General features: G+C 43.2%; 1 protein-coding gene across 12 annotated transcripts in view; it reads left to right on the forward strand.

The window, feature by feature from the left end:
* adgrl3.1 (adhesion G protein-coupled receptor L3.1) overlaps window positions 1–26943 on the forward strand; it is a 172371-nt gene that overhangs the window by 79048 nt on the left and 66380 nt on the right. For 11 of the 12 annotated variants that reach the window (XM_072707693.1, XM_072707684.1, XM_072707683.1 and 8 more), the window contains 2 exons: window positions 8193–8302; window positions 18985–19785. In XM_072707693.1, the coding sequence (XP_072563794.1) occupies window positions 8193–8302; window positions 18985–19785 (911 nt within the window). Of the gene's footprint in view, window positions 1–8192; window positions 8303–18405; window positions 18663–18984; window positions 19786–26943 lie in introns of those variants that run through there. The other variant, XM_023829633.2, reaches the window with a different exon arrangement.

The following is a 26943-nucleotide window of genomic DNA, read 5'->3' on the forward strand; positions in this document are numbered from 1 at the left end:
ACATGCTGGTACACACGTGCAAACACAGTCACAGACAGGCAGACATGCTGGTACACACGTGCAAACACAGTCACAGACAGGCAGACATGCTGGTACACACGTGCAAACACTGACACACACACACACATACATACAGTACACACACGAACAGGCAGACTCGCTCATACATACACACAGGCTGACACGCTCGTGCACGCACACACACGCACATAGGCAGACACGGTTGTACACACACGCCTGTGTTTTGAAAGGCAGCTACTGCGATGAAGTGTGTGAAGGGGGGGGGCAGCTCTGTCTCCCAGACGCATCGCGCCCCCACCCTGTGACGACCTTCCTATTTACCACCATCAGCGCGAGACGAGTTTTACTCATATCTCATTCTCTCAACTACCCATAATGCTTTCCAGTGGGTAGCCCTCTCTGTCAGTAATTTATCATTTTTTTGTTTCCCTCTAATTGCAAATCTAATTAATTAGTCCCTGGAATCTAGCATCGCTCCGTGCCACACTGGCTGCCCCCACTAGTCCTGACTAATTTACCAGGTCACCCGGCCCCCACTCAGAGTAATGGCCGTATAGGGTGAAGCGCGGAGTTTCTTTATTACCGAATACAAGCCCCACCTCTGCAGTTGCGGCATTAGGCGCCTTTATCTCCAGCTGATCTTATGTGGATTTATATGAGCCTAGCTGGACCTCTGAAGAGGGGGTCTTTCATTTCAACGTCGACCGCATCATCTCCTCCCCCGTGGAATGCGATGTGGGAGTCGAGTTTTTTTTTTTTTCCTCCTCCTGTCTTTTTGAACTTACATAAAAGTGCCTCTTAATCTTTTCAAGAGCTCTAAATTAGCGAAAGGGTCATTGACTGCTGGTCGTCCGGTTTAGTTTCCAGCGTGGTATTTATATTATGTTATTGGATGAACATGATTCATTTGCTTTAAATGTTAAACTTCGGGTGAGTAATTAAGATTTGACAGTGCAGAGAAAACTGGCTTTAAATCTTCTGAACCAGAAGTGGAGTGTTTGGAAAGCGCACATCACCTACACAGCGGAGCTCGACGTACATTGTGTCCTTGTGCTTGATACGCAAAACTCATGCGACTGTAATCTAACAGATCTGTAGAGGAAAATCTATTTTGTTCATTTTCACAAGATTAGATTAGATTAGATTAGATTAGATTAGACTTTATTAATCCCACAATGGGGAAATTCTTTGAGAAAGTAAATATGTAAATATATGTAAAGTAAATATGAAATTGATCTATTTTATTTACAAGATTGCAGAAAACTTTATGATTGTGCAGAATTTAAACAAAATGCATTTTAAACCTCCACGAAAACTTGAATGGTGAGTGGACCGTGAGATCAGGTAGTCAAATATGTGGCATTCAGCTATTTTTTGCTTACATTTTATTTGATGTTAATTATAATAGTTGACTCAGGCCAGTTAGAAATCAATCTCTTTTTTGAGGTTTACCTCGACAACAAAGTACAACAGAATGCTGTATTCCAACAATGATATCAGTCACTTCATCTGTCTTCGAAAGCAAAAGAATGATCAATATTTGTTTGTATAATCATGCATATGGTCTAGCTTCCAAAATATGGCTTGTAATTAAAAAAAAAAAAAAAAAACAGGCCTTCAAATCAATGTAAATTGTGGGCCTCTAAAATTGCACACAAGTACAAAAATACCCTATTTAGACTTTGTAATATTTTAATATAGACTTGCATGTCACTCTTTTTGCACTTTTGGAAAAGGCAAGGGGTCCCATTTATTAATAAGTGTTATATACTCACCAAACCTCCTATGCAGTTTTCGAACCGCACACCTTGAACACACACGGACTCGTCAATCCACAGCCAATAGACCCCGCCGGTAATCACACCTGTCTGCAGGTGCAAATGAACTACAGTGGTAACAACCTCTTTTCCGGCAATTAAAACAAAACAGTTTTGAGGTGCCGGTGACACCTTTGTCACCTCTTCACTGTACTCCGCACGTCATCCATCATCAATTTAGTGTCCTGTTCTTTGTTTTTTGGTTCAACGACGCAAGTCCAGGCTCGGGGAGTTGAAGTATTTTTAAAAAGGCTGAGCTGTTTAGAGTGCGAATGCCAAATAAGTTTCACTTCTGATTATGTACAAGCCAAGCAGTAAACATATTCTTGTGGAACATCTTGTGGAACATATAAACACAGAACAAGCTGATCTATAACTGAGAAGCCATTTTAAACCATTTTAGGTCAGTATGTAATAGGCAATGGAAGTGTGGATAGATTCTGTAACTGCCGGTCACTGACTAGTGCCTAAAACGCATTCCATATTTCCGGGGCAGGACGTAAGGGATGGTGTATTGGGCTTCATGTTTGCCTTATTCTTGTTTACTCTGTTGCTCATTCCTGACATTTCAGCTGTTTATCTACAGTCAGAGTATTAGTTGAAAGATACCAGAGCACTCGCATACTTTGCTGCAAGTCCACGAGAAAGCTTTACGGACCGAGTAATGGCGGAGTATACTGTGGAGATGCCTGTAGTCATGTGATCAGAAGGCTTTGGGCCGGAGAGGGCATCGGATTTGCCAGATACGCAGTCCGGTCAAGCACCTAATCTTTGAGAAGGCACCTAAAAGAAGTGCAGCACACTGGCTCTCTGACACGACCAACCGCTCAGAGGGAAGGAAGAGCGATGAAACATCCGGAAGGGTTTTCTTTCTTTCCCCCTGATGCTGCTCCGTGTTGTGGAAAAGTCACGCATTAGTTACACTCCAGATCCTCAGCTAGGCTGCGTAGCTCCTCGGGGCTCTGCCTTCATCCCTTTGTCTTCTGCTGGACGCGTCTTTGTGAAAATCACACTGTCTTGGGCTTCTCGTATCTCCAGCCTCAAAAAAAAAATCGGATAAGGGGCAACTCGATCACGCAAAGAAAGCGATCATCTCCACCCCGGCTGGGGAATCGGTGGAGATCTCTCCCTTTTGTTATAGCTTCAGACAAGCTTAAAGATGTCGGCTAATGGAGGAAGGGTAATCATATCTCTTTTGTTGTGGTTCAGGCAACATCAGGCACAGTAATTCTGTTTGTATCTCCATTGTGGTCATGGTTGACGTACGTCCTCCAGGGCAGGTAAAACGCCCACAAGGAAATCAGAGGCTGCACAATTTTTAAACCATCTTCCTTCTTCCCACTAAACTAGTGCACTGTTGCAGCTTAAGGGAAGTAAACTTTTCTTTTTTTCCTTTTTCTGCGCCTGTGTGTGAATGGGGAGGGTTAGCAAAGTGGGTCCCAAAGATGCCACAAAAGGTATAGAGAAATGGAAAAGGGAGAGATGAAAGAGATGGTCTGGCGGTGCTCGGTGATTGTGAGGGACAAGGAGGGGTACAGGACAGACAGAAAGAAAACAGCAATGAAGGATGAAGCGGAATGGTCTGCACGGCTCTGGGACAGAACCAGCTTCTGCTCTCCATATGACATATACACACACACACACACACACACACACACACACACACTCATTCATTTCTATGGGAAAATGCTAATGCTAACTATGACAACCTTAACCCCTACCCAGCCCTAACCATAACCATAAGTAACCAAGCAAAATACGAGAGTTTTTGCATTTTTAGTTTTTTCATTTTTCATTAACCCTAATTCAATTTTTATTTAATTGAGCTAGGGTTAGGGTTAGGAAACTGGTCCCCATAAGGGAAAAAAACGGGTATTCATCACGTTGTGAGTGAACAACTATAAATGAAAATATAAGTCAAATAATACAAGTTTCCTTTATATCATGGAAAAAAGTATGTAACAGTGCATGCCCGACATGCTATTAACTGGTTGTGTGGTGATGGTATAGTCTAGGCTGTCCTTTAACTTTAAATGCACTCATTAACTTTTTCATCCCATGAAACAGAGCAGTATTTAAAGTCCCTCAGAATGCCTCAATTTTTTTCTACTGTTATAACTGCTAGAGGAGGTTACTTTGATGAATCAATGATATGACATTTTCTTGCTAATGAAGGTACTCAAATGGTGAACATACTGTACATTTATTTGTTAGCAAAGAAAAATGAGTGTATTTTTAGCAAATGTTAAGTGAGCAGCATGCAAATGTGTAAAATGTTAGTGTATGTAAACACCTTTGACTGGTACTGTTTTTATATATATCCTCCTGAGACCCAAGGAAAAAAAGTGTCCTTCAATTTTAAGTTTTTTGTCTTTGGAGGAAATAAAACATCTTACAATTTAGATTTTTTCAAATTTATTTTTATTTTTAATTTCACAGCATGTCCTCTTTAGTGTACAACAGGAATAAATATGTTTCCTTACATCAGTGAAAAGATAGATGCAAAAACAAATTGTCCACTACAATGGATATAAATGAATGGGTGGGGTCTCAGGAGGATATGGCTGTTTCTGTGTGTATGTGTGTCTGTGTGTCTGTGTGTGTGTGTGTGTGTGCATGTGTGTGTGTGTGCATGTGTGCATGTGTGTCTGTGTGTGTGTGTGTGCATGTGTGTGTGTGTGTGTGTGTGTGCATGTGTGTCTGTGTGTGTGTGTGTGTGTGCATGTGTCTCTGTGTGTCTGTGTGTGTGAGTGAGTGTCTGTGTCTGTATGTGTGTCTGTGTGTGTGTGTGCGTGTGTCTGTGTGTCTGTGTGTGTGAGTGAGTGTCTGTGTCTGTATGTGTGTCTGTGTGTGTGTGTGCGTGTTTCTGTGTGTGTGTGTGAGTGAGTGTCTGTATGTGTGTCTGTGTCTGTGTTAGTGTGTGTGTGTCTGCATGTGTGTGTGTGTGTGTTTCTGTGTGTGTGTGTGTGAGTGAGTGTCTGTATGTGTGTCTGTGTTAGTGTGTGTGTGTGTCTGCATGTGTGTGTCTGTGTGTGTGTGTGTGTGTGTGTGTGTTTGTACATATATACATATACACACACATTGCAGTGAATGTAGCAGCGTTTTCAAGCATGTTTATTAATTACAGGGGCAGAAAGGGGGATGTTGTTGGAGAAATGAGGGTGTGAACTGAGGAATTAGGCAAAGAGCATGTGGGGAATTAAAATGAAAACTTTTCTTGTTCCTGTAGCGGGGATCTATACTCTGTTAGCATCTCCCAAGGCACAAAATGCCCTTTGCTGGTCAGTGTTTGTTTTAAAATGCCTTGATACGGGTAGGAAGTTATTCTTAAACACCGCCTTGTTTAAGCTGTGATTTGAGCAGATTTTTTTTTTTTTTTAAATTTCCCAGTGACTTGTGTCTTTGTCTTTCCATGGAATAACTCATCCTTACCATGCTGTCTGTACCATGGATGCTCTTTGATGTTCTTCAAAGCCCAGACACAGGACCGCTATGTATTCCTTCCCCTGTAATTTCTTCCCAACACATTTGTTTAATCAGTCAGCGCAACCCAGAGGACCCAATGAGTGCAATCTCTTTCAGAATACTGCCTACATTCATCAGTGCACAAAGTGCCCCATTATTCCCAAACATACCATACTAGGAAACGTGTATGTTTATGCCTCTAATTGACTGCAGTGCTCTGGAATCGCGCCATGTCCTATGACGTTCCGATGGAGTACGTTTCATATAGGCCGTCTCCCTTTCTGCGGGCGGCTATGACTCCCCATTTTAAGCATACAAATGAGTAAATTTTAATGGGAAAACGACCCTATTTGTATCTGTACAGAGGGAGTAGATATGGAACCGCTGTATAAGCAAACACTGCATATCTTTTGTTGACTTGCTCCGCCACACAATGTATTATTGTTTTTACTTGCGCCGCTGTGATTATTGACAGACTAATTATTAGTTTTATAAATTTTCCCTTTGTTTGCAGTGTTTTTGGGCTGTGTCTTCTGGTAAAATCATATAGTCACATTGGGAAAAAATAGCATTGCTAAACTTGTTTGCGCGTTTCTTTTTACCCTTTGGGCAGTCATATAATTATGTCTATCATCTTAATTTAACCTAAATAGCCGTGGTTTAATTCTTAAACTAACGTAAATTCTGGGCTGCGTCTAATCCTGAGAAATCGGGTCTTTGTGTTTAGATGTCAGACTGGAGAACTCAGGGGAGTGAACGCTTCTCTTTCACCTTGGGGAAGCTTTAAAACGGAAAGCTGTCACGGTGATGTTCAGCCGTAATTGAAGACGGGGACCCACAAATGTATAGGGACTGTGTTGTTTATTTGTTTGTTTATCTATTTATTCGTTTGTTCGTCAATTTTTGTATTTATCTGTCTATTTCTTTATTCGTTCATGCATCATTTTTATTTATCTATTTGTTTTTCAAAGTGTCTGCATGCACATTTTAAAACCACCAAAAAGACGGGCTTTCTGAACTGCGGTTATTACTGACAGAGACTGAAATCCCTTCCCTTCCGTAAGGGGACGAAATGCAGCCCCTGGAGAAGTATCAAGATCCCAAACCTTCTGCCGATCAGCCGGTGTTTCTCTAACGTCTTGGGGCGCCTCTCCGCCTCCGCCATCAGCACGTGAGAGACGGCTGAAATCAGAAGGAGGGGGCTCGCTTCCGTGACTCTATGCCCACAAGCGATCGGATTCCTCACCGGAATGCGTGTTTAGTTAAATACAGCGCAGGCTATCGATATCTCCCGCTGAATGAGGCGCTATAGGCCGGGGAGGTTGGTGCAGGATGGCCCCTCTGTGAAATGCACACGCAGGGAGCAGCGGGCGCAGTAATTAGCGCACGGCACAGATAGCTGGCCAGATAAATCTCTCTCATTAACAGGCGGATCCGGTGTCTGCAAAAGCCGCTCCCCGTCCGGACCCTGCGATTCTCCTTTTTCTTTTTTTTTTTTTGGACAAGCAGTGATTGCATTTTGTGCTTACAGATGTCTTGCTCATTGTGCCACATCTGACGTCTGCTGTTCTTTATCTGACAGGGACGGGGGCGGGAGGGGGAGCGTGGAAGGCAGAATGAAACTGGAAGGGGGAAAAAAAACGCTGAGCATAAATGCTTCAAAGGAAATAGATGAATATTAGCGTTAGAATAATCTGACATTTGATGGAGGCACCTGTTTAACATTAACACTGGAGTTTAAAAAAAAAAAAAAAAAACACGATGCGCGTACATAGAAGAAACGTTTTAAAGTTCAGCTCTGCCTCTTTCAATAGCTACGCTAAGTAGCCCATAGTGAAGTGTAATCTCCCTGATGCCCGTCTTTTTAGGGCGACGGAAAAATGCTGAAATAAAATGGGCTATTATCGGCCAACCACTAGAAAACTTTTTAGCACATATATTTTAACTTTTCTGAAAATGACCTGGTTTTTTGAAAATTAGTAACTGTCTTGTTTAAACTCTAATGATAATTGTTAATTAATCAGGCTTGTCTTTTGGGACTATAAAAATCGCAATGCACTTTGTCTAATTTATCCTGACGCGTGTACGCAGTTCTTAATTAGCGACGTAGAACAAAACTTCTTTATTGCCAGCATAGTGTTTAACCTGCCCTGTGATTGTATTAATGTATCAGAAGATAAAATGGTTTTATTAAAGGCTGGTGCTTTGACGGCCTTATTGTATTCAATATCACTTGACATCCTGACAATAAGCAAATTCGTGTCTCAGGAAATCCAAGATAGTAGCAGAATTTAGTCTGCCTCTTGTTCTCTTATTACAATATTTAGTGGGGACATGCTTGACATTATTATTTTTTTTTTAAATAACGGAAGGTGGGGTAATGATTCTCCTAGAAATTAGTCAACCTAATTTTTTCTTATCTGGGTGGTAAGGAGAGACGCCGACCGAATAGGGCATATAGCTGGGGAATGCCCAGGACAGGATGCACACAAACACACAGGCAAACAAACAAGCAGACATGTTGATGCGCACACACACTAACACACACACACACACACACCAATGGCATGAGCAGACCATGCACCAAATGCATACAGAAAGCAAAGGGAGGTATTTGACCCCCCCCTTGCCCCCCAGCCTCATTAACCTCCCAGTCATGTCTATGAAAAACACAAATCATATCTTCACTACTTTGCAAGCCATTGCTACTCAGAAAATGGAAATAATTCTCCTTCAAATGTAGCTGTTTTCCGCTTGACCCTGACTGGGATTTGCAGTTGGGAGATGGATGACAGATACTGTCCTTCCTGGTTTTTTATTTTTTGTCTATTCTGGACCTGACTTGTACCTGCTTGTAAATAACCTTGTTCTTTTTCCTCTTGATTTCAGATGCAATAACCGGACGCAGTGCGCCGTAGTCGCTGGACCCGACGTGTTTCCGGATCCTTGCCCTGGAACATACAAGTACCTGGAGGTCCAGTACGAATGTGTCCCTTACAGTACGTATCGTTTTCTTTATTTCCGTTATACGTCGATAGCTAAAGCGGCTGCTGAGAGGAAACATGCTCTTTGGTTTCAGCTTATGTTTGGTACCTTAAATGCTGTAAATTGAGCATACGACATACGGATCAAATAATTTTCATAATTTTATATTGCATCATATTAAATATGCAGAAAATGTCCACATTTTTATTACTGTTCCTGCCACGCATGGCGATATGCATATTTTCTTTGGATTCAAGGCCTTTTATTTCGTCTGCTCAACATGTGTTTGTGTGAGAAACGGAACTAAGGAATTGGACACTCGGTTTGTTTGTACAGAATTCTGTCGGAATGCCTGCAATTTTGTACTGTGCCTCCATCATATGACTTTAATAAAAGAACATAAATATACAGCCACAAAGACAAGCCGGCATGGTCTGACGTACTGAGCCGATTGGTGCTCTCACAGAAGCGGTGTCACACTGCTCCGAAAACCGTGAACGAGGGTAGCTGATTCCGGGCGGATTCGGTTATTGACTGAGATCGCAGAAGACATGCAATGGCAGTGGAATTTTGGACATTTTATGAGCAAATCGGGTCTTATAGAAGATGCAGGGAAGCTGGAAGACAGGCAGAGAATGAGTGTAGGGGGGAAATCCTATCCGCAGAGGGCCGGTGTGTATGCAGGTTTTTGGGATAACCTTTAGGTCAGCTGTTCAAACCCAGGTGTGAGGACTATTCAGCCAATCAGTCCTCTAATTAGTAATCTAATTAGGGAGTTGCAGCAAAAACCCGCACACACAGCGGCCCTTTCTGTATGGGACCAGCCACGCCTGCAGTAGATACTAGCCATAATTTGTGCATCGTGCCCAGAAAGCTTGGTAGAAGGCAGATCGTCCACGGACGGATCGAGCGAACAGAACCTCACCCTCCCACTTTAAGAGTTTCCAGAAAAAAAAGAGTAAATGGACCTCTCTAGGGTCAGACCTGGAGCTGATTTAAAACCGCACAGTTTATTTGACAGTTATTGGCTGGCGCAGGATATGTTTCATCATGCCGGACTTGTTTGTTTGCTTTGCGTATCCTGGCGCTCTTCATTTAGCTGACTTTATAGCAAGCGCTACATGAAATCGTAACTCTGTTGCATGAGGCCTCATATATACCATATTGTGTTGAGACATGCAGCACAACCCCGGCCCAGTAAGAGGACATGGACTTCCTGTAGCTAAAGTCAGAGTCAGCTTTGGTTGCCAAGTGCATTATTGTGTATGTGAAATGGCGCATTTGGTCTCGCTCAGCATGGAGCGCGATGCAGTCGTCAGTGAAGCAGCCCACTGCAAGAATGTACATGACGTAAAGGTATAGAACAGAGCCAGTCTACATAGAGGGGTGCTGTGTGACTCAGGGGGTTATGGTGCCGTGCCTGTGATCAGATGGTTGTCAGATCAAATCCCTAGGTCTACAGAGTGATGTCACCATTGGGCTCTTGAGCAAAGCCCTTAACCACCCAGTGATCCAGGGACCGTTTGAAGAAGAAGAAAAAAAAAAAGAAACAATAAAAAAATTGTACATTGTTTTGGATAAAAATGTTCGCTCTGTAAATGACTGTGTGGTTCTCGGGAATGACATGACTTTCTAATGTTTCTAATGTTTGTTTGCTCATTTGCACTTTCGTTCATTTCCTGCATGTGAAAAGGCAAAACATCTGGCTTGCTTTCCCTCCTCAACCAGGACAAACTACTAAAAAGTAACAAGGAGACACATTTAGTATTTAGTTGATACTAATAGTGAAATATGATTATGACTATAAAAAGAATCGCTTTGGTCTTTAAATATATAAAGGATTTGTGGTAGACAGAATTAAGACTTAGTTGTCACTGGCTTTGCCCCCCCCTAAGGACCGAAAGTTGAATGGAACTAATTTGTATTTGATACAATTAGTCAGCTGGGACAAATGACTTAATAAAAAGGCTAATAAATGTGATATGAAATATGTAATATGTGCAGCCCAATAAAAATGTGCAGCCTAATAAAAACAATTCATACTGTCTGCCAACAAATCTGAGGGTTTATGAATAAAAAATTCAGCCGGATAGGTAAATTAGCAGCCTTTGCAGTATTTATGGTCTCTTGAAGTGAAGAATGCCTCGTTCAGAATGCTGTTCTGAGTGTTACACGCGGGCTTAGCTTAAGGAGGAGACGGAACAGGCCGGCCGGGGGACATCACAGCACCCCACTGACCACTGACATCCTGCCCGTCTTTCTCATGCGGACCTTCATTAGGATTCCGGTCAGTAACATGCAGCCCCAGAAAAAAGGAAACTGCTTTTCTTTTAATCACCAAAGCAAGGTCTCCACGGTAGCCAAGCCGCCGGAGTCTGCAGTGACGATGCAGTGCGCTGTCAGCGTGCCGGCTGCTCTCTGTACAGTGACGATGCAGTGCGCTGGCAGCGTGCCGGCTGCTCTCTGTACAGTGACGATGCAGTGCGCTGGCAGCGTGCCGGCTGCTCTCTGTACAGTGACGATGCAGTGCGCTGGCAGCGTGCCGGCTGCTCTCTGTACAGTGACGATGCAGTGCGCTGGCAGCGTGTCGGCTGCTCTCTGACAGCATGAAATAAGATCCTCTTAATGCGAATCATATTCATCTAATTATATGGCAGGACCCTTACAATAGCGCGCATAGCAATGCATGCAGTTGTTATCCCGTACATTTCTGATTTCCTTCATCATTTATGAATAAAAACTAATAATAATCATGTCACACAATTTTTATCTATCCTCTGGCTGTATAAGGAGCAAGGCTGGGATCCTAGATGGTCAACATATTATTATTATCATTATTATTATTATTATTATTATTATTATTATTATGATGCAGTGCTCCAGCCCCCGCCCGGTACCCCCCACCAACAAAAATAAACAATACCTGGATAAAAATCATGCCAGGAGAACAAGGATGGACGGATGGATGAATGGATGGATGGATATCTATACTATGACTGAACATGAGTTCCCCGAGCGTGATCGGAATATCAGCTCACCGCGGGCAGCGGTGCCCCGGCAGATACGGCACGGCAGATGGTGACCAACGTAACTGCTAATTCAATGTGATTCATCTGTCCTCCTAACCTCCCTACGTATGTATGCCAGTTATCTCCACAGAAACAGATAGATATGCCGAACTGATTAGACATTCAATTATGGCACCGTAAATTACCTTTAAGGACACATTTATTAAATATTCTGTCGTTCGAATTAATATGGACCGTAGCCATGGACACATGCAGAGAATTGATAAGTGGATGGAGGAGGGCGTGATGAGCGCCAAGCGGCTAGTGGCTGGCAGCTAAGTCTGAAGATTCCCTCCAGCAGAATTCATGGCTTTCTTATCAGATTGTTCTGTGACATTCAGTCCTACAAGGTGTCAAATGGACTTTTGGAGATAAGTTTTGCATCTGTGAAGTGTCTTTATAATTTATGCCTCTGTGTATTAAATATTTTGTATTTCTAAGTCGAAAATCCATGGCCTCTGTTATAAAATTTTGCGTGGTGATGAAAATATACCGATTCAATCGTCGCATTTAATTATTTATATATTGTTACATTTTCACAAACGTTTTTTTTGCCTCAAAACCCATAAATGTTTGGTGCAGGCAAACAGCAGCGCAGATATGCAGAATTTCTTCCGGTTTGAAATGGAAGTTTGCTCAAAAATGACATTAATTTAATTTTGTTGATCTCTGCACAATGTCAGTGTATCAAACAGAAGCCCAGGATGTTACTGATCTTATCTGTGTCACTTCCTGAAGTATAATGTAGTTTTCTGATGTCAGTAAAGACACCCAGCACCATTCCTTCTAGTAACTCATGTGACTTCTGCAGTTCAAGGCATGACTCTTACCTTCCATTTTCCATACTCATTTTCCCATGAACCCTCGGTGCTACAGAACTGTAAAGAATACCGTATATGATGGCAAAAATGCTCACTGGGAATTGTAGAGGGCTGCCTGCGATTCTCACAGTGGGAAAGGAAAAACAAATGCTGGGTCGATCATGTAGAATCATTACAGCTCGGTGTAGGTTGCTGCCGTGATGTTTCATTGCCTCTGCATTGATCCATAGAAACCTTCATTGCTTTGAATAAAAACTGACATTTCAGTTTAGGTCAATGGTTCCCAAAGCTCTCCTCAAGGACTCCCTGCCTGATCACTACATCCTTCATCCTGGCCGTGCGTGTGAGTGTTTCAGGGTGTCCCCATGTCTCCGAGTTTCCCAGGGTGTCACTGTGTGCCCAGCAATCAATTGCCATCCTGAGCAGTGTCCCCTCTCTTGTGCCTTTCTGATTCCTGGCTCTAGGGTCTTCGTGACGCTGTACTGGATACATTTTATAGATGGATGGACGAACCTAATTTTTCACCTTAAGCGCTCCTGCTTCCACTCCGTATTGACTTTAAGATCAGTTGACTAATCAACTTTTTTCTGCCACAGAAGGATCTGAAAGTGACGGGAACAGAGGTTTGGGACTGCTGGTGCGGGGCAACGGATGTGCACCGCAGAGGAGGATGACCTGAACCAGTTTGATAGCTACAGGGGTAGATTACTGCGCATGCTACCGTAGGCTATAGGCTAGGGCCTCATTAAACATCAGAGCCCCGCCCCACTTGGGGAAAATGTAGCCGTTAGTAAAATCAGAGGCACCTGAGTGTCGCCCTAGGGATCCCGAAATAAATTAGCCCGCCCCTAGTTACCTGCCCCCAGATTGGTAAAGCATCTCAAAAACTTCAGTAGTTATCATTTGGCGTATACCAAGCAACCTCTAGTTGAAGAAATTAAGCTTAAATTACGATTTGGTGATATGACAGTGCTGAATAATGTTACAAAATACGTGCCAGCAGGGTCTGTTCGGAATGCAGACGGTCAGCTGTTGTTCGTATTTTGTCGTGTTTGCAGCCGCCCTTGTTTCTGAAGTGGCGCGTTAGATAGCTGGGTCCGCTTTGTACTTCAGCCGACTTCCAGCTTATTCAGGCACGGCGATACGTATCGGATCTTGTCGGTTTGCTTGACGCTGACATCGTGGCGTCCGGCAGCATCCATATTTATCTGTAAGGCGATGCCTGTGGATATTAAGGTGCAATTAGAGAATGCAGCTACATTATTAATGCTCCATGGCTCCGCTGGCCATCTTGCATGAAATGGGCCTTATTTATCTATTTTAGCTCATTTGGCCGGTGTCCTGATGTCCCTCGTGTTTTGCTGGCTGCAGTCCAAACCGGTGTACCTCTCACTCGGTCCCTTCCCTGAATAATCAGCGCCTCTGAGCGTTAGCAATCGCTCCATTGACAGAAATTGCAGTTATAACCCCTCATACCCCTGGGCTTATGCTATTAAACCTTCTGATTTGGGTAATTAAGTAATTAATTTAGGATAGGAAATCTATTCACAATTTCCTCACAGATTCAGATAAATATGTTCCCCAATTAGCCGTGATTAGATAATGTGCTCCGGCGATGACATCACCGCGGTCGCCGGGCAGATGCGGCCGAATGCAGGACCGCACCTATGGGAAGAGGCAGGGGCGGTCATGTGATGGAAACTCACTGGCTGTGGGAGTGGCTTTCACTGACCACTTTGGGAAAGGTGATTGGTTAACAGAACAGCTGTGTAGGTGCTTTCAAGAAAAATGTCTGCTAAGCATCTGCTAATAATAATAATAATAATAATGTGCAGTGCAGTGCCTCAGTGGTTAGCATTGTATCTCTACATTGTTAATCCATGAACTGCTGTTTCCTTCCATTGTGCCTTTAAATTGCTCGTGATCATGTGTGTCCGAGTCCTGTGATTGACTGGCAAATCTTCCCGGGTGTCTCCTGTCTTATGACCTGCATCCAACCCCCCCCCCCGGTTATGTTAGCTGGAGGGACACAAATCACTTCAAACTGACTGGGGAATGTAAATTTGACCCCAGCTGTGGATGACTGATTTGATTGAGAGAAATATTAAAAATTAGGTTAGAACGGCAGGCAATTGTAGCTTATTGCAGCGTGCCAGCAAGACAAGGAATAAAACCATTTAGACGCCGTCACCCATTGTATTTGAGGATTTGCCTATAGATTGTTGCATTATTATGTTGATGTGAATCACGTACAGAGGAAGGGAAACGGAACGGAATGTCTGGGACACTCTTTTATGAGTGACAATGCCCCTGCCTGGAATTACCGTGCCCCATTGTTCCATTACGGTGTATTTTATATGATCACTGAGGTCCAATTTAGGGATGTTAAGGAGGGGAAGCTTCAATGAATGTCTCTCCAAACAGTAGTTAATGCCTCTCTGCCATCATGAAAGGTCCCGTTCGAAGTGATAAATCGCTCCAATCTGAAATCTCCGGCTGCAGCCGGTATAGCGACGAGGGAGATTATCGAAAGTTCAGCCTTCCGATCGCTGTAATTTATTTTTGGCCGCCTTAAAAAGCCAAGTACATGACGTAATGTGCGTCAGTTTACTCGACGACGTAGCTTGGGTCTTTTCAAAAGGGAGATAAAATAATTACGAGCCCATTAATCGCCATGGAATGAAATGGATTATTTAAGAAAAACAATATCTATCCTGGTGTTTCCCCATGACCTCTCTGCAAAAGGATTAATCAAGCCGTTTCATTTTTCTAGGGAACGTGTGTGTGTTGAACGTGTCTTGTATTTCTTCTTAAACAGCTACGCGGAATACAAATGTTTGGAGAACTTAAGGTCAGAACTTCATGTTCAGTCATCTGTAATCAGAATGGGCAAAGGTCCAAATTTATTATGAAGAATGTAAAAATTAGGCTGGATTATTATCTGTTTTTGACACTGGTATGCGGTGTGTAAACTTGCAAGGGCCGCTGGGCAATGGGGGCCCTTTGACGGGTCACAGCCCAACTTTTCCGGACTCCAGTGTTTTCACAAAACATCATCGCTCAAATTAAACGTTTTTTCACCTGACAGTTCAGGCCAGCTACGTTCACACGCGCACATGTGTGGTGCTGACTATGCAAACATACAGAGATTGGTATCGGCAAACACGCACTGCATCTCTCCATGAAATACATCTACGCCGTTCTAAGAAAACAGAACTGTCGTATGCTGTGTGTTGATGTTAAAAAGGTGCATATGAAGCTGTTCATATGTGTAACTGTTTAAAACTTAGATTTGGATGGCTGCCTCTTTGTCTGCATGCCTCATGCCCCAAAGGTCATCAGAGGTCGATTTGTTACTTTTTACATTGTTATACATATTTTCTTAAGATGGATAAAGAAGTCGTATTGAATAAATCCTAAACACACACATTAAACAATGATGATATTCAATGAGGGATGCTAATTCTAATCTACTTTCCTTGGGCCATCTTGGATGTTTACAAACACACACACACACCTGTACTCATATCATTGTGGGGACTCGCATCGTGGGGATTCATTTCTATGAGGAAAGCCCTAATCCCAACAGACCCTACCCAGCCCTAACCTTAACCACAAGTAAACAAACAAAATATGAGACTTTTGGCATTGTTACTTTTTTCATCGCAGTCACTGATTTTTATAAAATTAAGTATCTCCATGTGGAGACCGAAAAAGTAGCCCTGCCAGGTAAAAGGTTGCAGGTTTTTATCACATTGTGGGGACATTTGGTCCCAACAATGTACCATATACAGTACATGACACCCCCCCCCCCCCCCATACGGTTCTCAGATCTCCTTTAAATGAGATTCATTGTATTCAGTGAAGAATATTGCATATTATACAGTGTATTTCATTTCAATTAGCCAGAGACTACAAACAACTTTAAATTTCCCCACCCTGATGACGTATGAAACCATGACACAGATCATAAGACGTGTAGAGTGTTGATGACGTTCCTGAGGTATCAATGAGACTGATGACGGTTTGTCAGCTGGGTCTTTTGAATCATGGGGGAAAAAAAGCTGGTTAACTTATTTTCTTTTGGCTGGCTTGCAAAAAAATAAAATAAATAAATATGCAATAATTGTAATAAATTTAGCGTGCTGCAGCAAGGTGTGTGTTTGAGGACTCGAGAGGAACCATTTGCAATGGAAATTCCTTCTTCTAGCAGACATGCTCAGAATGGAACTCGGAATTGAATTGCAGTTACCTCCAGCATCTGAATGGGACACCGCTGGCCTCGTGGAAGTATGGGTGCATTTCCCTGTTGTCATTACTGACCCTTAAATTCCAGCTATGCTCCGTGTCTGGACGCTGCATCCCTTTGATTTACAGTGCTGCTTCACTGAGCAGGTCGGGAATCGCATATAAACAGCCTCTCATTATCTCATCCTTATTTATTCCTCGTGTTTTATCACAGTTTTCTCCACAGTTTATATAATTACATCATCTATTGCTCCAAAGGATCGTCTGACCATTTTCTCAAGGTTGTGGGTAAAATATGATACATATTATTTTGACCTGAAAGGGTACCGTTGTCGCATCATTAATCTATTCTTTCTTCTCTCTCTTCCTCTTGTCTCCCCAATGCCTAACATAGAAGTGGAACAAAAAGGTAATTCAATGCCTTTCCAATTATACGCTCCTCCGCATATATATATATGATTCAGACATTAAATGTTTTATGACACATAGTATGGAATTCCAATTAGCTCTGTCACTCCTTGTGGTTCAGTGTTTTTTTTTCCCCCTATTTGCACTGCTGAGGTTCACAGTTAATTATTCTCAGCTATGGCCAGCTGTCTCACCATGGCGGCCACGCTGATAATATTTTCTGGCCGCGTTGGCTTAATTGAATGGTAGCGGAACGTTCGAGAAGAGACGAAAACCGTATATACAGCTATACACTTTATTTTGAGGTCTGATCTCCGGATTGCCTTGAACTCATCGCCCATGTTTTAATCACCTGACTCTTTGTGTACATTTAAGCGTCTCAGGCGAGGTACCGTGTGTACTGTATGTCTGTGTGTACGTGTGTGTTTGTTTTTTAATTTACTTACTTACTTATTTATTTAATGAAAACGCTTAGCGCGCTGTCCTAAATAATCAATCGCGCAGCCCGAAAAGCCGCCGTCTCTGTAATTGTGCTCCGGGAGCCATGCAGCCCAGACAGTAATGATCTCCGAGATAGTCGTAACCTCCAGACAATCCCGGCTGGGGGCAGATAGCGAGAGAGCCCCCCTGCCATCCATGCGGTATTGACAAGTGCTTATCACACGCACTGCGAACCGCTAATGCACTCAGGGGGCTGCGCTTTCGTGCTGCCGCGTCCCGATCCCATATCCCATCACCATCCCGTCGCATAACACGCGCCCAGTGCTACTGACCACGCTCATTTCGCCGCTGTACGGTGCCACGTGGGCTCGGCTCTCACGTTGCAGCGATGTCTCGACCCTGGTTTTCCGTAATTGTGACTCGTCTGTCTGGTGCCACTCGATGCGTGTCCGCAGAGCCCCCGTCTGTGTGGCGTTGCTGTTTCACTCTGTCTTTATAGATTTACAGAAGTGCTGCATTAATGGAGTATGCCTATGCTTTCTGAACTTACAGGTTCAAGTCTCTCGTGTTAAACCCAGGAGCGATGTGCCAGGATCGGATCACTTCACCAAATAGCCAACTGCATAAAATATGATTTTAGTCTGTCTGTCTATCTGTTTACTTAACTATTTTTCGATAAATAATCACCTGCCAGTGGCCTTTCAGAAAATTATTTCTTTGACTTTTTTTTTGTATTACTGAGCATTAAAATACTTTTGTCCCCAGGAGCGAATAAAACCTGGCCAAGTGTTCAATCTCCGTACCTGGAAGTGATGGCTACAGTGCGATTGCCTGGAAACATCTCGCATGTCCCCCAAACCAAGCATGTCCACTTTCCCCATCATTCACATCCAACCCGGGAGACACGCTCCGTGTATTATAGGCGTGATGTCATGATCTCAAGCCTTCATTTTCACACTATGTCATTTGCTGTCATGCTGAGTGTACATATGTTTTTTTTTTTTTTTTTGCAATGTGGCCTGACTCATTTAACACAAAAGAATGATGTCTGTATGCTTCTAGTAATACCGTTAATGAGGTATGTCTTGAACGCAATCCACTTGATAGACTGATGTCATTCAGGGTGAGGTATTATATAGTAATGCCTTTCAAATTTAAATCCATTATTTATTTACACACCCCCCCCCCACCCAAAAGGGAAGGTTTTAAGTCTCATGCAAGGGAATAATTTCCCAACATGTACGGTAAAGGCCGCCAGATTATGGGAAGGAACGTAAAAGAACGAGAGCTAATTGGTTTGGTTTGTGATGGATTTATTTTGTAACACAATACTTTTTTTTCAGATAATGTAGCAGCCATTAAATGGAAAGAGGACTTTTTATGGTCTGGTAGGGCCTTTGTTTTCCATAATCAGCAATCAGTCACCTCTATGTGCGCAGAAAAGACTGTGCGGATTCAAAGTATGCTAAAACGCACTATATGTCTGTGCATAAATCAGCCGTGTTCAGGTTCACAAGTGGGTGTCACCATCAGCCGTGACAGAAATGAAAAGCGTGCTATTCCGGAAAGAGGAAAATAAATTCAGAAATTGCAACTGAAACGATTAGTAACATGTCACTGTCTAAGGATATCCCATACTGTATATCAAGTTATTTATTGTGTTTTATTTTCTTGTTTCCCTATTGTCTCTCGTTAATCTTGACTCTTCAGTTTTCCTGTGTCCGGGCCTGTTGAGGGGAGTGTACCAGAGCGAGCACCTGTTCGAGTCTGACCATCAATCTGGAGCTTGGTGCAAAGACCCACTGCAAGCATCGGACAAGATCTACTACATGCCGTGGACCCCCTACAGGACGGACACGCTGACGGAGTACTCGTCCAAGGAGGACTTCATCGCTGGCAGACCCACCACCACGTACAAACTGCCCCACCGCGTGGACGGGACGGGCTTCGTGGTGTACGATGGGGCGCTGTTCTTCAACAAGGAGCGCACGCGCAACATCGTCAAGTACGACCTCCGCACACGTATCAAGAGCGGCGAGGCCATCATTGCCAGCGCCAACTACCACGACACCTCGCCCTACCGCTGGGGGGGTAAATCGGATATCGACCTCGCGGTGGACGAGAATGGACTGTGGGTGATCTATGCCACGGAACAGAATAATGGCAAGATCGTTATTAGCCAGTTAAATCCGTACACCCTACGCATCGAAGGCACCTGGGAGACATCGTATGACAAGCGATCTGCCTCCAACGCCTTCATGATATGCGGAAACCTCTACGTGGTGAAGACGGTCTACGAAGATGATGACAACGAAGCCACGGGGAATAAGATTGATTACATCTACAGCACGGAGCACAGCAAGGAGGGTTACCTCGACATTCCCTTCCCAAACTCCTACCAGTATATCGCAGCTGTGGATTACAATCCAAGAGACAATTTGCTGTATGTGTGGAACAACTATCACGTTGTGAAATACTCGCTGGATTTTGGGATATTGGATAACCGACTGGGTGAGTTCTTTTGTTGTTTTATGTAAACAAGGCGTCCTGATGTCATGTACAGCACAAACACAAGCATAGGCATTCCTATCTCAGGAACAGAAATAAGATTTAAAATTCACACCAATACGCCCCTGAGGTGAAATCGACCAACCACACCCCAGTTGTAACAGAATCGCTAATAATCACATTAGATCTTGGATAACTGCTTATTGATAAAGTACATCCATATATATCCAGTCTTAGGCTTTGTATCAGCTTCTTGGATAAACATTGGTATTTCTGTTAGCGAGGAGTATTGATACAAAATAAAGGAACCAGTTATACAAAAAAGAAGATTTTGACAAGCTCAGTGTTTTCAGAAGTTATAGTCATCTCCAATTCTGCCTGAATGACAAACAATCTGTTATTCAGAGCAAGTGAGGCGGTGGGATAAATTGCATAAAAGAGGAAACTGGGCACATTTCAAATGGTAAACTATCAAACCTGCCTTCCAGAAAGGAAATGTTTCGAATTTGAGTTACTGTGTATCATACATCAGCAGGTCACCCTTTGAAGAGGAAATGAAATGTGCAAATGCTTCAGTTAGACCAGTGTTTCCCAACCGGGTCCTCGGGGACCCACAGTCGGTCCACGTTTTTGCTCCCTCACAGCTCCCTGCCAGTCAGTCCACATTTTTGCTCCCTCCCAGTTCCCTGCCAGTCAGTCCACATTTTTGCTCCTTCCCAGCTCCCTGTCAGTCAGTCCACATTTTTGCTCCCTCCCAGTTCCCTGCCAGTCAGTCCACATTTTTGCTCCCTCCCAACTCCCTGCCAGACAGTCCACATTTTTGCTCCCTCCCAGCTCCTTGCCGGACAGTCCACATTTTTTTTTGCTCTCAGAGGTGGGTGGGAGCAAAATCATGGACTGACAGTGGGTTCCCGAGGACCGCAACGGGACACCCCGAGATGGACAGAGAAGGTGAAAATCAACATAAAGAAAATTTGTTATCCCAGACCAGAATGCTATGGTTCCTCAGTTCACTTAAGGAGCTAGATGATGGTTTTATATTTTAGATATGCAAGTTTGCCGGTGGAATATGAAAGCCATGCACTGCTGATAAACTAATAGAGAGAAAGTTATATAAATACCTAGGTGATAGTACAAATAAGCATGAAAGAGGCAAAGTTGTGCTTCAAAGTATGGAGTGCTCACCTACTACTCCAACGTGAGGATGAATTGATACAGTGATACAGTGTAGATACAGTGTAGTGGGCAGGGTCTGCAGCTGTAGATGTTTTAGAATATTTTGATTGGTAAAAGTCCTGATTTCAGGGTGCTACCTTCTTACTAAATGAATTACACGCAGTGCAACAAATTTGCTGAAATGAATTGTGGGTATCTAAGGTGGAGACACACAACTGAGATAAATGCCGCCGTGTTGCCATCGATATGCTTTGTCCTGTTTTACTGGCAAATTTACTCTGTAATTTATTTCCTCTCACTTACAAGAGACAAACGGTTGTTTTTATGCCAAACGATATCTTTAGAGGGGAAACGACGGCGCGATGCGGTGATCCATTGTCCGCGGATGCAGACACAGGCGCTTGGCTCAGTATTATTTTGTCCGCCTGCTGAATCTTGGGTATCGATCGTGATAATTAACCGAGGTTAAGATATATATCGGTGCAAAGGGATCTCATGATTCATGCAGGTGTGATAGGAATTTAATCTGCCTTCCCCAGGATGAATGCGAGAATTCCCGTGAGGGGGGAGCTATTTGTTGAGTGTAATTGCTTTTCTGTGCCTTTTAAGAATGAGCGCGGGTGAGTCCAGACTTTATTAAATGACGGTGTATTAAAGCGTGCCTTTACATGTATTCAGCAGTTGAACTACAAGCAATTATCTGAAAGGTATTATGGAAACTTTGTTTTTACCGATCATCTGCCTTAATGGACCTTTTCTTTTAAACCCGGGGGATTTTCGGCAGAGATCCATTGATATTCAATGGACTGACCTGCAGAGTGCTGTTAAAGATGGACCGCTGACACGGGAAGGATAGATAAAAAAAATAAAATCGATCAATGAAAATGCATGATGGATTAATCGATGGAAGATTCCCTAGATCCGCGCATCGGCCCGATTCAGCTCATGGGTGTTTTCTCGGCGCGCCTCGGCACGCCTGCAGAATATGAATGCGGTCGGGCGTCCTCAGCATCAAATAGAAGCTCTTCTGATGTGAAAAAATAACGATGAAGGAGAACTGGGGGGGGGGGGGAGTAGAAAGAGCAGCCTGGAGACGGTCCTGCTGCATGTCCTTTGCATCTCCTTCCCTGAACGGCTCAGACATGACTTCACGCGTCTTGCTAGTTTAGCGTTTCCTGAAAGCTGCGCCGGAAGAGAGTCGATCCCACCTGTGGCCTCTGAGGCACCCTGCCGCTCGAACTGCCTCTACGGCAGGGGATGCTGAAAGGGCAGTGGAGCAACGGGCCGCCGTGGCCTTAACAGATGGGTCTGCCCTCTCAGTGTGAGGCAGAGCCGCTATTACGCTGCAGTGCATACAGAAGAGCGTACACACAAAGCCGTATTAAATCTGCCTGGCAGTCCGGTTACTCTAATGCGAGGGTCTCCGACTCCGGTCCTGGAGAGCTACTGACCGGTACGTTTTCTATCCTACCTGGTTTCACTTAAGCCACAGCTGTTCCTGGTCATTACATGAGATCAGGTGTGGTTCATCAGAAGCCATGGAGGACAGAAAACCTACCGGACAGTAGCTCTGCAGGACCGGAGTCGGGAGACCCCATGATAGCAATATGTAAACATTATTGTAATATATATACACTAGTGGCCAAAATTGTGGAAACATTTCCAATTTCTAGAGATTACAGAACTTTATTCCATGCAATTACTCCAGTTATCCGTTTAACTGTCCAGTGTTTGATATTTGAAAACATTTTTGATTGTTTATAGACATTACCGCCAATATTTGTGTAGTCATTTTTAAAGCATAATGCCAAAAATACTAGGTGTTTCCACAATTTTGGCCACTAGTGTACACACACACACACACACACACACTCTTACTTTATAACAGTATAGCTTTGTCTACTTCAGTATTATATATTTCATTTAATTTATCAGATGCGTTTATCCAAAGAGACCCTGTAGCTGGTCCCTCTAGTAACTGAGAGTCTTCCTCAAGGGACCAACGGTGACATCACCCTGCCGACCATGGGATTTAAAGCAGCGACTATCCAGTCATTCGAGTTCTACGCTGCCGAGTCACACACTGGCTTTAGCGTGTCTCAGTAATGCTGCACAAAGGCTCTTACTGCAGCTCCGCTTCCCCATATTTTGTTTTTAGTGGAAGTGAGACCAACAGAGTCCCTCAGTAGGACTGGAGACATTAAGAATACCTGGCTGGTTCTGCCTCCCCTGCCTCACAATATGTTTTGTGATAATGGAGAGCGGCTGTCGTCCTTGGGATGTCACACTTTATGGAAAAATCTGTTCTCATTTTACAACCTCGGTGGAAGAAGTGAAAACTGTTTTGGCCTCATCTGAAGAGTAGAATATCTTAGATAATCTGAAGCGGAGACGCGTGGTACCAGAGGTTGAAGGCTGAAGCTGTATCTATTGGTAACCAGATCACCATAGCAATAATGCTGCCGTCCTATTTATGAAATTAGAAAATAAAGGATTCCTGTTTTTCACATTTATTTTTCAGGCAAGTGAAGATTAATTCACTCATTATTGCCATGAACCTCACATCTGGTTGGCATTATCGTTCAGCATTTGGTGGCACAAGCAATCCTGTTCGTTTTTTCAATTTAATTTCTTAATAGCTGGGTTTTTGTGCTTGGAAAACTTAAAACATTAAAATACATGAGAGAGAGAACTAAAGAAATATGCTCTGAAAATAATTATTATTGGGTATGCCTATTATTTGAGGCAGGCTAATTAATTTAGGGTGATCTAATTACTCATGCAATCACATGGCGAAATGGATAAGTTTGTATTAAAATGTTGTACTTTAGATTGGATGCAACATTTTTAAATGCCAACCTCTTCTCATTTCAGTGTTTTTTTTTTTTTTTTTACCTGAATCTCAGTTAAAGCCTTTACCCAAATCCGAAAATACACCTTTAACATCAGCTAGCACTGCTTCCCTCGTTTGTCTGAGTTAGTCCTGCAGAGAGTACTTTATTTTGTGGTTAATGATTGTGCTATTCTTAGATTTCAAGAGTGAATTGACAAGCGAAGGACGTTTGACTGAAGAAAATTTGAGCCAATGTTCTGTTAAACCAATTAAATGACCAATCAAGCTAACAAACTCCTGAAACAGCTTAAATGACTCGTCGGGAGGAAAGTGGAAACTTGTAAAAAAAAAAAAAATTCTCAGAAAGGAAAAAGAATTAATGGCCTGTGCTTGTTTCTACTCGCCCGCCTGTGCTTCTGGAATCCACCGTAGAGACCTTTGATCTCCAATCATCAAACTTCATTTCCTTGAGAAGTCAAGCATGTAACCTCTATTTTCTTGATGCCCTGTAAGTTAGTGATTGCGGCGGAGGGATGGTGACAAACGGCGAAGGAAATAAGGGGGAAGATTGAGGAGATTAACTGAAAGATTGTCAGCTAATGGTTCAGGCAGTGACAGTACTCTGGTGAGTTCCTGCTGATTAGCTGAATACTCTTTTGCCTTGCGGTACCTGGAGGGGCCGTGCAGTGGTAGAATGAAATTAACTACTCCGTGTAAGAAAGCATGGCTAAGGCTAGCAGTAAACTGTGCCAAATACATACAAAGCTACTACCACTGATCCTCCTACTACTACTAATATTATGAATAATAATAATAATAATAATAACATGCATTTTTCCACATCATTGGAAGAAAACTGATACGTAAAAACAAAGTTGTATATTTACATATTTAAATTTCATAGCCGGTAAAAACACTAGGTACACGCAGTCCCCAAATCAGATGTTCTTAAGCCGAGGACTGCCTCTATTTCATAAAAGATTACTAAAAAATGATTTTTCTCAGGACTGGGCTGCCATTGTGACTTTAGTTGCTGTACTCCTCACTGCCGGTGACAAACCTGACATTTTGCATGGGGGACAAAAACAAAACAACAATCAGGAAGGAGACGTTACCCTCAGCGGATGAACGCGGCCGCGTGCATCTTTTGTAGAGTGACGGCCGCGTGAGTGATTTTCAACACTGAGCACGGCTGAGTAATTTTGAGGTAATAGTCCACATTAAGACCAGGAAGAACTGAAATCGTTAACCATTAACCAGGCCTGAATTCTGATAAAAAGGTAGTCAAAGTGTGAAAAGGAAAAAGTACATTTTTGCCTTATTGTCAGCGTAAATATAATTGTAATGAACAATTCATCCCTACACTGGAACGGGTAGATTTAATTGTGGAATAAGGCAAATCAGACCTTCAGTTTTTCTGTATGATTTGGCTTCATGTGTAATTGTTGACAGTGTTTGTAGATCACATTTGTGCACAATATACATGTTCCTATGTTTAAGATTTTGCAAGAGTGTTTTCCCTGAAACCTTTTTGAAACCTTTCTTTCTTGTGTATTATAGGGAGTTTACTTGATCTTTTTTTTTTTTTTCCCAGGAAACACTGTTTCAGACATGATGTCATAACATGACTCCCTCTTTTGCTCGTACGTATTAATTCCATATCCATGCTGTGGCATTATGGGAGCCTGAACTGCAGCGAGGGTGTGAGCTGCTCTCAGGCCTGCTACAGTGACCTCATCCAGCATTTTGAGCGAACACGCGGTTTTCCCAGTCTGAAGGACCATCATGCATTTCACCTCCGTGCAGAGATTCGGAATGTCACAGTCGTGTTACAAGCGTGCTCTTGGTTTGGTACATCATGTCCACTTTCCTCCCATGTTTAATCACTGTACTCACGTTAAAAGCGCAGATTCAGTCCCACTGTGGAGAGCTCTCAAGTGTCATTTCCGACTGGCGCGTAGATATTCAGGTGAAGCTATGTACATTTAAAAGACCAAATGTTGACAGGATGGTGAGAGAGTATATGCAGGAAGCGGCGATGCAGGTCAGAAGACCCCCATTGAGTCATTTGAGGCGCCTGGTTAATATCCACAGCACGGGCCTGTGAAATCGGATTGTTGGTCGCTCAACAATTTCTCATGTGCAATTATCGCTGAAATGGCCGTAATGTGTCCTCCAGTTGTAATCACAACTCCCCCTGGTAGCTCAAGATAGGTTAGCTGAGAAATCTGTCTTGATAACAAGTATTCTTTTTCTGAGTTTTATGTGGCCATGCACGGCTGGAATGTAAATACTATCCGCAACTCAGGCGGAAGCGCTAGAAAACTTCACCGGCAGAAAATCCCATCGTCGTGCACTTTTGAGGCACTAACTCGCCCTTATCTGCACCACCGGAGTTCTCGCCACCAGCTGGGCATTACGGCACCTCGTCGCCCCCCTGGGCACCCCCATCCATCTCCACCCACTTTTCAGGTGATAGATAGATCAGCCCTACAGAGAAATACAGATACAGATTTCTGTTTCCAACAAACCTACTCTTTATGAAATTTAATCTGGTTTCTCTGTGTGTCCCCCCCCACCCCCCCCCCCCACCCCCTTTCCACACAAGTTGGCGCTACCACAAAAAGAAGCAATTAATTGCCAAACAATGCATAAACTTTTCATTAGAAGTTCATTATATCAGAATGGTTCGCCACAAAACGGATTCATGATTTGTGTCTGCCTGCTCCGGCAGATTGGGGGCGCTGAATACTCCATTAAACCATGGGGGCTCCTCCAGTAGTACATCTACTGCAGAATCTCAATCATCTCTGAGGAGCTTTACCACCAACAAACACTCGTCATCAAAGCCATACCTGGAAGGCACCATAAACAGGCTGAAGAGGCCTTTTGTTTTCACTCACAATTGCACATCGCTGAGTAAGAAGCAGGTGGATTTTCTCGAACCAAGACCATGACTTTGCTCCAAGATTATAACTGATGCCCTTGCTTACAGCATAAGAATGTTCACCTGCCAGCGATTTCATCTGAATCGAGCTGGGATTGAGTTCCTGACACGAAAAAAAACAACCAGTAATGGCTGCAGCAGTAACTGTATGAGAAACTCCTAATACACAATGCGATACATATTTTATTTTCCTTCTGAAAAGTTA

This window comes from Paramormyrops kingsleyae, chromosome 25, assembly GCF_048594095.1.
Source record: "Paramormyrops kingsleyae isolate MSU_618 chromosome 25, PKINGS_0.4, whole genome shotgun sequence".
NCBI lineage: Eukaryota > Metazoa > Chordata > Actinopteri > Osteoglossiformes > Mormyridae > Paramormyrops > Paramormyrops kingsleyae.